This window comes from Neodiprion virginianus, chromosome 3, assembly GCF_021901495.1.
Source record: "Neodiprion virginianus isolate iyNeoVirg1 chromosome 3, iyNeoVirg1.1, whole genome shotgun sequence".
NCBI classification, from domain to species: Eukaryota; Metazoa; Arthropoda; class Insecta; order Hymenoptera; family Diprionidae; genus Neodiprion; species Neodiprion virginianus.
In genome coordinates this window covers 16,032,576-16,043,667 of record NC_060879.1, presented here as the reverse complement: position 1 = coordinate 16,043,667, position 11,092 = coordinate 16,032,576, and the positions used below count along the sequence as shown (strand labels likewise).

The window sequence follows — 11,092 nt, the reverse complement described above, 5'->3', positions numbered from 1 at the left end:
TTCGTCAAATGTTTGTGTTACTATTATTATGTCGTCTAAGTATGCGAATGCATATGGTTCGCATTCTGGGCCTATGAGTCTGTCTAGTAGTCTTTGGAATGTCGCCGGTGCGCCTGTCAGTCCGTATGGCATTCTTTTAAATTGAAATAAGCCCATTCCCGGGACTGTAAAGGCTGTTATGTGTTTGCTGTCTTCGTCGAGTGGTATTTGGAAGTATGCTTGGCTTAAGTCGATTTTTGATATGTACTGTGCTGTCCGTAGTTTGTCTAATATTGCTGTCATGTATGGTAGTGGGTATGCGTCTTTTTTTGATACTGAGTTTACTTTTCTGAAGTCTAAACAGAAGCGATATGTGTTATTTGGCTTTTTTATCATGACAATTGGGCTCGACCATTCACTTTCTGATGGTTCTATCACGTCTTCTCTTAGCATTTTGTCTATTTCTGTGTGGATGGCTTCTCTAATTTTTGGTGATACCATGTAATATCTTTGTTTTATGGGTGCGTGTCCTTGTGTGTCTATTTTGTGTTTGATTAGGTGTGTTAGGCCGAGTTGGCCTGGTAGTGTTGAGATTTTCTGCTGTATTGTTGTCTGTAGTTGTGTGTGTTGTGATTGTGTGAGTTCTTGTATTCCTGCGCATATCTGTGGTTCGGTTTCTTTGTCGGTTTGTGTGTCGTCTGTTGTTTGTGCGTTTGTGGGTATGATTTTTTGATTTGTGATTTGTGTGTTCTGTGGGTTGTCTTTTGGGGGGGTGTTTTCCGGTGGTGTCTTTGTGCTGGGTAGTGTTGGTGTTAGTGGTTTTTGTTTTATGGTTGTTTTTTCTGTGTTTTCGTGTCTTTCTGTTGTTTTCGGGTTCGTTTGTTGTTTCGTTGCTTCTAATTTTTCTGCTGCTTTTGCTTGTTTTGTGTGTGTTTGTGTTGATTGGTGTCGTATTTTTCGTGTTTGATGTATTTGTATGTATTCTTTGAGTGGTGTTGGTAGTTCTTGTGGTCTGGCTTGCATGTGGTAGTGTGTCTGTGGGTCGTCTATAAGTGACCATGTGTTTTTTCCATAATTTATTTGTATTCCAAATCTCATTAAGCCGCTGTTCCCAATGATACATTGCGAGCCTAAGTTTGGTATTAATCCGAAATTAATTTTTTTTGTTATGTTGCCGAGGCGTATTGGGAGTGTTACTGCTCCTTCTATCGTCACCTGTGTTCCGTTTCCCATTGTAGCTGTTCTGTCGGGCGTGTCGTCTATTGGTGTGTCTGTCTTGTGTAGTATTTGTATTACTTCTGCGCCTAGGTATGAGTGTGTTGCGCCTGTGTCTATTAATGCGTTAAATTCGTGACCGTGTATTTCGATTCTGATGTGGAATCTACTTTCAGTTCTGTTATTATCTGTTGTCGGTGCTACTGTCTCGGGTGTGTTTGTGTTGTTTGTGGGGTTGCCCTCCACCCTTGCTGGGTCAACCCTTACTCGTTTCCCTGGTTCTGTACATGTGTGCATTGCCATCTGAAGTGTCCGGGTTGGTTGCAGTTAAAGCATCTGCGTGGTGTTGTGCCTGTGTTTGAGTTCGTTTGTGTTTGTTGCTGAGTGTAGTGTGGTGAGTTATACGTGATTGCGGGGTATCGAGTCTGTTGCGTGTTTTGGTTTGTTTGGTTTCGTCGTATACTGTCTGTGAGTGCCGGTGGTATATTTGGTGTTGGGAGTAATGCTGGGCGGGGTTGTGTTTGTGCGTACTTGTGTGGGATGTATTGTGTGTGGTGTGTTTGGTGTGTGTAGGTTTCTCGTGGGTGTGTGTAGTTATTTAATATTGTTTGTCTTGTGTTTTCCCATTCGATGTTTGCTTCCCATTCTTTCGCGGCTATTTCCAGTTGGTCGAAGTTCGCGAAGTCGTATGGTTTTATGTATGCCTTGTATTCTATTTTCATGTTTCTGTATGCCAAGTCTAATTGTGTTCGTGGGTGGTATGGTGGTTTTAGTTGTGATAGTAGTGTTCTAAATTGTATTAGGAATTGTGTAATTTTTTGTGTTGGTCCTTGTACGTAGTTTCTGATTTTTTGTTCCAGTCTGTCCCTATGCTGTATGTCTTGAAATGCATGTGTAATGTCTCTTTCGAATTCTTCCAGTGTTCGCCATTTGCCTCTATTTAATCTGTACCAGTTTTTTGCGTCACCTTCGAGTATCGGGCTGAGGTTGTTGATTAATTGTGTATCATGTATTTCATATCCCGTTTGGTAGTCGCGGAGATTTTGTAAAAATTCGTCTATGTCTTCGTTTGTGTTTCCTGAGTATTTTATGTTCCATGTTTGTATTGTTTTCATTGCCATTGCTGGCTGATTCCAGTATGTACTGTTCGGGTTTGGTGTGTGGTTTAGGTGTGTCGTGTTTTGGTTGTTTGTGGGGTGTATTGACTGTGTGCTGTATATGTGTGGGTCTTCGTATTCGTTTCTGTCGCTTGGTAGTGCTCCGAGGTCTATCAGGTTTTGTATAAGTCGTGTGATCACTTAATCCTAACTTATAGATACGCGCGCGGAGGGGGGGGGGGGGAGTGTGTAGGGTGACGGGGAGTGTGAGGTAGGAAGGGTTGGTATTGCGAGGGGAGGAGCAGATCGGCTGTAGAATGCAGGCTAACCTGGTGTCGTCGGCGTGTGCGTGTGTGTAACAGTGTGTAGCGGTGTGTAACTGGGTCTCTCTCGTTCTCCCTCCTGGTGTCGTCGGCGTATGTGTATCGGGGTGTATCGGTGTGTGGTTCTGGGTCTCTCTCTCGTTCTTTCTCTCTCTCTCTCTCTTTCGCTCGTTCTCCTGGCTTCTCGAGGTTGCTGCTTGGAAGGCCGTGATCGTACTGCTCGCTGGCGCTCGGCTCTGCCGAGCGTCGGTGGGCTTCGGTTACCTTCGGGTCTCTCCCGACGGGACGGGACTCACCCGTTCGGCTCTTCCCCGCGGGTTTGGGGTTTGTTATGACTTGCACTCTAGGTGCAACGTCACAATGAATTCTTGAAGAACATGCCATATAATTGGAAGCTTTACACGTTATGTCTAAACAACAAAATCCTGATGGAAGAAACTACACCAGAACATTGGTTTACGGCTCTTATTTCTCTAATCCATAAAAAAGGTGACAAACTAGATCCCTTAAATTACCGAGGCATCGCCTTGATAAATCACATTGCCAAATTGCTGACGAATATGATAAATAAACGACTGACGAAATGGGCCGAAAAATGCAAAATACTACCTGAATCACAAGCCGGATTCAGAGCTGGAAGAGGCTGCAATGACAACTTATTTACTCTGCTCGCTGCACTTAACTGTCGACTGAGACAACGCATGGCATCTCAATTCCTGCTATTTGTGGACTTTAGAAGAGCATTTGACTCGGTGCAGCACAAACTGCTCTGGATAAATCTCTTCGAAGCCGGCTGCAGTGCCAAACTGGTCAGACTTCTACGCAATATCTACAATTCTGCCAACTTCAAGTTGAAAGTTAATGGCGAGATCTCGCGTGAATTCGAGATAAGTGAAGGAGTTCTGCAAGGTGAATTGCTCAGCCCTCTCCTTTTCCTGATCTTCATTGCTGATTTAGAAAAATTCCTGAGAAAGCAAGGCTGTGCTGGAACTAACATCGACGGTGTACTGGATATTCTCTTGCTTCTATATGCAGATGACCTGGTCATCTTAGCCTCATCGCCAAAGGACCTGCAGAAGAAAATTAATCATCTCAAACGTTGCTGTGACAACAACCTGTTAAATGTCAACATTGACAAAACAAAAATTGTTGTTTGCAGAAGGGGTGGTAGGCCAGCAAACTTAAAACAGTTTCATTATGGTTACAAGGTAATTGACATCACAAACTCTTACGAATACCTGGGCTTAAAAATCACGACATCAGGATTTAGCAGACCGACAGCATTGGCTGCGATAAATAAAGCCAAAATGGCATTCAGTGCTGTACACCCTACCCTCATAAAAGCAAAAACAGATTCGTTCGAGTGTATTAACAAATTATTTGACAGCATCGTTGTCTCAACCTTAATATACGCCTCACCAATCTGGGCTATTAGATACTTAGATATGATCGAACAAGTCCAAGTGGAATTCTTTAAGAGAATTTTTGGTATGCCAAGAAGCACTGAAGGTGCCTTACTGAGAGTTGAACTAGGCAGATTGCCGCTAGCACTCCAAGTCATCACAGCTACGTGGAACTGGATTATTGAAATCCTAGAAATGGAAGAAGATAGATATCCGAAAATATGCCTACGCCGCCTTATGGCACTCAGGAACTTCAACAGCAACGATAAATATAACTGGCTCGCTTTGTTTCTCAACCAAATCAGTAAATTTGCACCAGAACTTATCCCAGCTCTTGAAAAACTTGAGATAGAAACTTGGAAAGCCTATAAGCATAACTTTCTTGCTAAACTCAAAAACCATCTTCTACAAGAAGACCAGAGAAGAGCGAATAACGCACACTACCTACAACTGCAACTTCAAAGACCTGTGGGTGGCGATAAGGCTGAAATTTTGAATAGAAGAGTTAATTTCAATGTACTTAAAGCGCTCCTGCAAGTTAGATTAGCCAGCAAGTACTATTTCCGCCTAGCATTCAACCAGACAATTTACAAATTTAACCCAGGACTGCTGTGCCCCATCTGCAACACTAATCAGCCTGATACTCTCGAGCATTTCTTCTTCAACTGCCCAATTTTTGAGCCCTATCGCAAACCGTTCGTGACTTCTGCAGTGAGTTCAACTGATCTCCGCTGGAATTTCCTGAATAGCAGTGATACCGCACTGATTGAAAATACCTTCTTCTATATTCAACAATGTTGCCGCCTCAGAGCTTTCTGCTTAAATGAATAATCCCCAAGTCGTCACCTCTGCTGATTGCCCGGCCATGCTATTACTTACTTATACATGTATCTCTTAATTGCTGGTTTATTTTGTAAATTTTATTTTATTGTATTTTATTGTATTTTATTTTATTGTATTTTGCAAACTCTAGCTAAAATGTATTGTATTATCTAACCGATTGTTATAGACTTGTACTGGTCTTTGAAACAATAAATATTGTATATATGTAAGCGACAGACAAGGAACTTTGATGGAGTGGATTTGAGGTTATTAATCAACACTTGTATGATGTAGTAAACAACTGAAATATCAAATATTTACAAGAGTTAACAAAACGATAAGTTATTTACATTAATCGCACACACTTACAAACTAACCTGAATCAATACAATTGCCGATAGCAAACCTTTGTTATGACTTTTGTATTGTCATTAGTGCTCGTAGCTCGGAGTCATCTTTCATACTGACTCTTTGCGCATGAGCCAACGCGCGGCGCTACGTAGCTTGGTAACGTACCCAAGCTTACATCCCCCCTCTCAAGACCGATGTAGCGCATCGTCAAAATAAGGAACCAGCTTGCTGGCATGAAAAATGTTTGATTCGTTTTTTCTGGCTCTACTATTTAACAAAAACATTACATCTGAAATTTTTTCTTTAATTCTAAAGGGACCTGTTCTGATTGGGTCCAATTTATCCTTATTTAGTTTATTAACGCTCTGAACATAAACTAAATCTCCTACCTTATAGTCTATTCGCTTTACATTCTTATCATAATATTCCTTATTTTGGTCGTGTATTTGTTTAGATCTTCTGAACGCTATTTCTCTGTTGCTGATTAAATTTGACAAATTGTTATCATTCAACTCATCTGGTAAAAATGACTTGTTAGAGCCTGTGAGCAAGTAATTCGGTGTGAATCCGGTTGAGCTATGAATTGTGTTGTTGTAGTCCTGTGTGCATTCTTCTGCTATCTGAGGCCATGATTTTTCTCTATGCTCATAGATTCTACATCTTATTCTGTTTACGAGAGTTTGGTTTGTTCTTTCGTTTAATCCATTAGAAAATGCACAGTCCACTGCCGTGAAAACCAGTGCTATGTTTTGTTTACTTAGATGTTGTTTGAACTGAGTTGAATTTATACCAGGGTATTGATCTGATAGAATTAATTTTATGTTTCCATTTTTCTCTATTTTCTTAATTAGATTTATGAAATCTTTTGCCATTTGAGTCTTTGAGGTTACTATGTAGGTGAATCTAGTGAAGTGGTCCACTGCCAGGTGTAAATATTTTTTTGTACTCTTATTGCCTTTAAAACCTCCTATTGTGTCTATGGAAATAATTTCGAAGGGTTCCTTTGCTGGACCAAGTTGAGATAAGGGTGCTTTGAAGCAGCCTATTCTGGATTTATTTTTAATGCAAGTTTCGCAAGATCTGCAGGTCATTTTTATGTGTTTGTACATGTTTTTAAAATAAAATTTTTGACCGAAAGTTAATATTAGTTGTTTTGTGCCTATGTGACCTTGATCTACATGCATGTCCTTGATAAGAGATTTTCCGAAATCTTCGGTGATCCAAATTTTTTCTCTTTTGTTTAATACTTTATAAATTATGTTTTCTTTTATGATGCACTTATCATCTACTCTTAATGCTTTTTGATTTTCTTTAATATCTATTAATTTTAATAAATTTGAGGTTCTAATTGCGTAGTCCAACTCTGTATCTTCTCGAGGTTCCAAAACTGGATTTCTCGATAAACAATCAGCTTCAGAATTTTCCTTACCAGGATTGTATATGATGTCAAAGTCGAGCATTGAAATATAATTTAAAATATTCACTAGTTCCATGTCACTACATTTTTTTATGTTGAAGTTTTCTAGTGGCTTATGATCCGTAAAAATAATGAACTTTTTTCCTATTAGATGGAATTGCCAATACAAAATGGCTTCTTTAATAGCCAGGGCTTCTATATAAATTGCTTTTTTTCTTTTTTGAGCATCAGTCAATTTTCTAGAAAAGAAAAATACTGATTTTAAGGAATTGTCTTTTTGTGGTTGCTTCAATATGGCTCCAACTCCTTTATTACTTGCATCTGTGAAAATAAATATTGGAGCTTCTGGATCAAATATTGCCAAAGCTGGAACTGTACATAAAAATTGTTTTGTTAAATTGAAACTATTCCTACATTCTTCAGACCAGTGGAAAGTTACATTCTTCCTTAACAAATTTCGCAAAGGATCTAGTAAGACAACATGATTTGGGATGAACTCCAAGTAAAAGTTTACTTTTCCTAAAAATTGTCTAATATGTGTTATTGATGTAGGTATAGGAAAGTTTTTGATAGCGACTAAATTATCATTTATTGGTTTAACCATATTGTTTTCAATTTCGTGCCCCAGATAGGTTATCCTTTCTTGAGCAAATTGACATTTGTTCTTGTTCAATTTAAAGCCTTGATCATGTAATATTTGCAATACTATATCTACATGTTGTAAATGTTCCTCGTATGTCTTGGAAAACACTAAAATGTCATCTATGTAATTTACGGTAAATGCATCCAATTTATTTTTTTTTATTATACCTGCTAAAACTCTTTGGAAAATGGCAGAAGCAGATTTTAAGCCGAAAGGTAAGCATTTCCATTGTAAGTGCCTATTATGTGTTACAAAGGCTAGCTTGTATCTATCCTTCGCACGTATCGGGATCGACCAAAACGCCGAATTAACGTCTAATTTTGTAAAAAACTTACAATTTCTGGCACGTACGGTAAGATCTTCTATCCTAGGGAATGGTTGACTCTCTGGAACTATAATCTTGTTTAGTTCCTTAAAGTCCATACATAAACGATTTTTTTGTTTTTTTCCTTCCTCTTTCTTGTAAGCCAAGGTTACAGGAGCTGCAAAAGGACTGCTTGACTCCTCTATTAAATCTGCATTTAATAATTCCTCTACTTGGTTTTCAATTTCTGCTTTATCTTGAAAAGAGCATTTATATGGTTTCTTTGAAATGTACCTATTTTCTGTCAACTTTACTGTGGCTTCATAACCCTTTACTGTTCCTATGTCAAATTTTGATTTTGCAAATATTTTCTCATTTTTTTGTATTATTTCATCGATTTTTTTGGCGCTCATTTTACTGAAATTACTTTTCTTGACCAATTTTGTATTTTCCTGTTTTTGAGATATCCTCAAATTTTCATCTTGGCATAACCTGAATTTTTTTATCGCATCTAATCCAATCAAAAATTCACCATCCATAGCATTTCCTTTAACAATGAAAAATTGAAAATTCTCCTCGATGTTACAAATTTTTATTCTTAAATCTACAATGCCCTCCGTTTTTGCAATCCCAGCTAAACCTTTGATGGTATCTCTCCCACTTATTATTTGTTTAATATTTTTTTTATTAGTTATGAATGTACTACTGATCAAAGAAACATTTGATCCAGAGTCGTATAAAGCTGTTGCTGGATTGCCATTTGCAAATATTTTTATTTTTATAAGTGGGAGGACTAATCGTTTTTTGATTCCTCTTGCCTAGCTAATATCTCCTGAACTTCATTATTATTTGTGACCCTGATATTTTCATTTTTAGGATTTTTACTTTGCCTATCTTTGTTATGGCATACTGTTTCCAAATGGAATCTATTTCTATATCCTAGTTTTTCGCAAATACTACATGGCCTTTTCTCATTTGAGCTTTTCTTGTTTACATTTTCATTTTTCTTATCACTTATTTTCCCAATTTGTTTTAGTTTTGACATGAGACTGTCTACACACCCGATGGACTTTCTATCTAGTTTATTTTGAATAAACTTTGGTAAACTAATCACGATCATGTTTATTTGAGTGCTTACGGATAGGCTATCATCCGCTTCTAATAATAAGCTCCTTTTCTTTAGCGCATACTCTAGTAACGATCCGCTGTAAAATTTGAAATTGTAAGCATACTCAATGTCTACCCAGGACTGCGCGGCAAAGGTGTCGATAAAAGAGTTATTCCACGCTTCCCAGTTCAATAAAGAAATCTGTTTTACCGATACGCTATACCAATCTAACGCTCCCTTCTCTAGGAACAATCTCAAAACTTCCGCGTATTTGTTTTGCGCGATACCCACTCTGTCACACTCCTGCACATATAAACGCATCCAATTACTCGCATTCATATTCTCACCATTAAACTTTTCCACTACCATGTCTTTCACGAGCGAGCTCGTTTTCCTCTCACTCGTGGCTGATGCCTCTCTGTTTCCGCTTGCCTCTTGCATTGGGGTATCCTCTTCAAGATATTCGTCATGAAAAACAACATTACCTTCCTCATCCAAGTAGATGTTTTCCAGTTCTTCAGACAACGTCAATACTACATTACGAAATTTGTTGCGTTGCTTCAGACTCTTGACTACGTTCTTCACAATAGCATTCTCGAAAAGCTTATCATGCTGAGCTCTCGTCTGCTTGTCCGCTGGAAACAAAAAACTTTCCTCTTGCCCAAGCAGCTGAATTTTTTTTACTTTCACTGCTGTACTTTTTGCTGAGTCTATGCCAGCCTCCGAGACGAAGTAAAATTTTGCTTTTTTCTCCATTGTATTGATTTGTAAGCGACAGACAAGGAACTTTGATGGAGTGGATTTGAGGTTATTAATCAACACTTGTATGATGTAGTAAACAACTGAAATATCAAATATTTACAAGAGTTAACAAAACGATAAGTTATTTACATTAATCGCACACACTTACAAACTAACCTGAATCAATACAATTGCCGATAGCAAACCTTTGTTATGACTTTTGTATTGTCATTAGTGCTCGTAGCTCGGAGTCATCTTTCATACTGACTCTTTGCGCATGAGCCAACGCGCGGCGCTACGTAGCTTGGTAACGTACCCAAGCTTACATATATTGTAACGTGGCATTTTTGATGCCCGTTACAAGGGGCTCCTTGAACCCTGGGCGGAACCAAAAATTTAGGAATTTCCGAAATTGAGTCGCGAAGTTTTTGGAAAAGAGCGCCAGGACTAGAGTCACGCATCCGAAACTACGAGAGGGGACACTTTAGCGACCAGCGTAAGATATTTCAGTTTTTTTTGTTTTTTTTATTTTTCGAGCTACAACGGCATCAGGCAAGAAGTCGACACCGAATTCGAGGAAAGTGCGAAGTGGCGGACTAGCGACAATTGCGAAGGAAGGATGTCGAGGCTGCGGAGGGGGAGCCGACGCAGATCCCCGCATCGCGGGAATCCAAGGTGGACGCGATTCCCGCTGGCGGCCGGCGCGCCGCAGCCTCTTCCCCTTCACCCCGCCAACAATTGACCAGCGAACTTGCGACGGACCGACTAGCGACGAGGGAGCACCACGCTCACCGCCAAGACGTCATGGAGCTGCGCGGAGGACGAGATTGCGAGCTAGCTTTAAGTTCTGCGCAGCGATGCTATAGAAGGTGCGCGTCGAGTTGCGCGATCGACGAAATCGATGACGGATCGATTATTGCGTATTCTTGGGGGTATGACGTCACGTGTGGGATGGCGTATCGAGATCCGTGTTGCGGCAGGTGGTAGGTTTTTGAAACCACTCTAGTTCTGGCGGTCGTGATAAGTACTCACGTTTCGGGGAGTTTCGCGAAGTAATGGAGTCGCCCAAAAATCGCGAGGGGAATGGAAAGGGGGTTGCAAGGATGTAGAAGGTAAGCGCTGCTTCTATCCCCGCGATTGAATTTCGAGCATAATTGCGAAAAGGCTTGCCGAGTAACGGATAGCCGTTTTGGATTTGCGTTGTAGAAAAGTACTCGAAATTCTTTTGCCGATTCTCCTGCTTGATGACCGTAGCCTGAGTACGCGTGTTAGAGTAAAGTAAATTCTGAGTTTCTGAAAAAGTTGCGTAGAGTCACGGGTTTTAGTTGAATCTTTCTCGTTAGTGAAATCAAGTATAGCCGAATTTCGCTGTACCGGGTCGAGCCGCGTTATCGTTTTTTTTTTTTGTGTCACCTCTCGAGTAGGTCGGGAAGTGCCGAATTGGAGTGCTCGGATTAGCGGGTAACGTTTTGGAGGATTTTGAAAAGAATTAAGTTCGGATGCGTTGCGATTGCGTATAGTTTAGGTTACGTTTAGTTGCGCCTGCATTGAGTTCCGTACCCGTTATTTAAGATAATGTAGTTTGAGTTGTGTTACTTTGAGCTTGTGTTTAGTTAAAGTTAAATGTAGTGGTGCTTGCGCTTAGTTAAGTTTACGTTTAGTTAAGATAGTGTTTAGTCGAGGTTAGGT

The 11,092-nt window shown here is 39.8% G+C and overlaps 1 protein-coding gene across 1 annotated transcript; it reads right to left on the bottom strand.

Annotated features, from left to right (window-relative positions):
• Positions 1–8,036: 8,036 nt before the first annotated feature.
• LOC124300430 (uncharacterized) lies at positions 8,037–9,726 on the bottom strand. Its single transcript, XM_046754527.1, has 2 exons — positions 9,581–9,726; positions 8,037–9,504 (listed from the first exon to the last, which is right to left on the bottom strand). The coding sequence occupies exon 2, from the start codon at positions 9,416–9,418 to the stop codon at positions 8,348–8,350; it is 1,071 nt and encodes a 356-aa protein (XP_046610483.1). The 5' UTR covers positions 9,419–9,504; positions 9,581–9,726; the 3' UTR covers positions 8,037–8,347.
• Between the last annotated feature and the right edge of the window lie 1,366 nt (positions 9,727–11,092).

Bases quoted from the DNA above. Each gene is read 5' to 3' on its own strand.
- LOC124300430 (XM_046754527.1), bottom strand. From the start codon at position 9,418: ATGGAGAAAAAAGCAAAATTTTACTTCGTCTCGGAGGCTGGCATAGAC.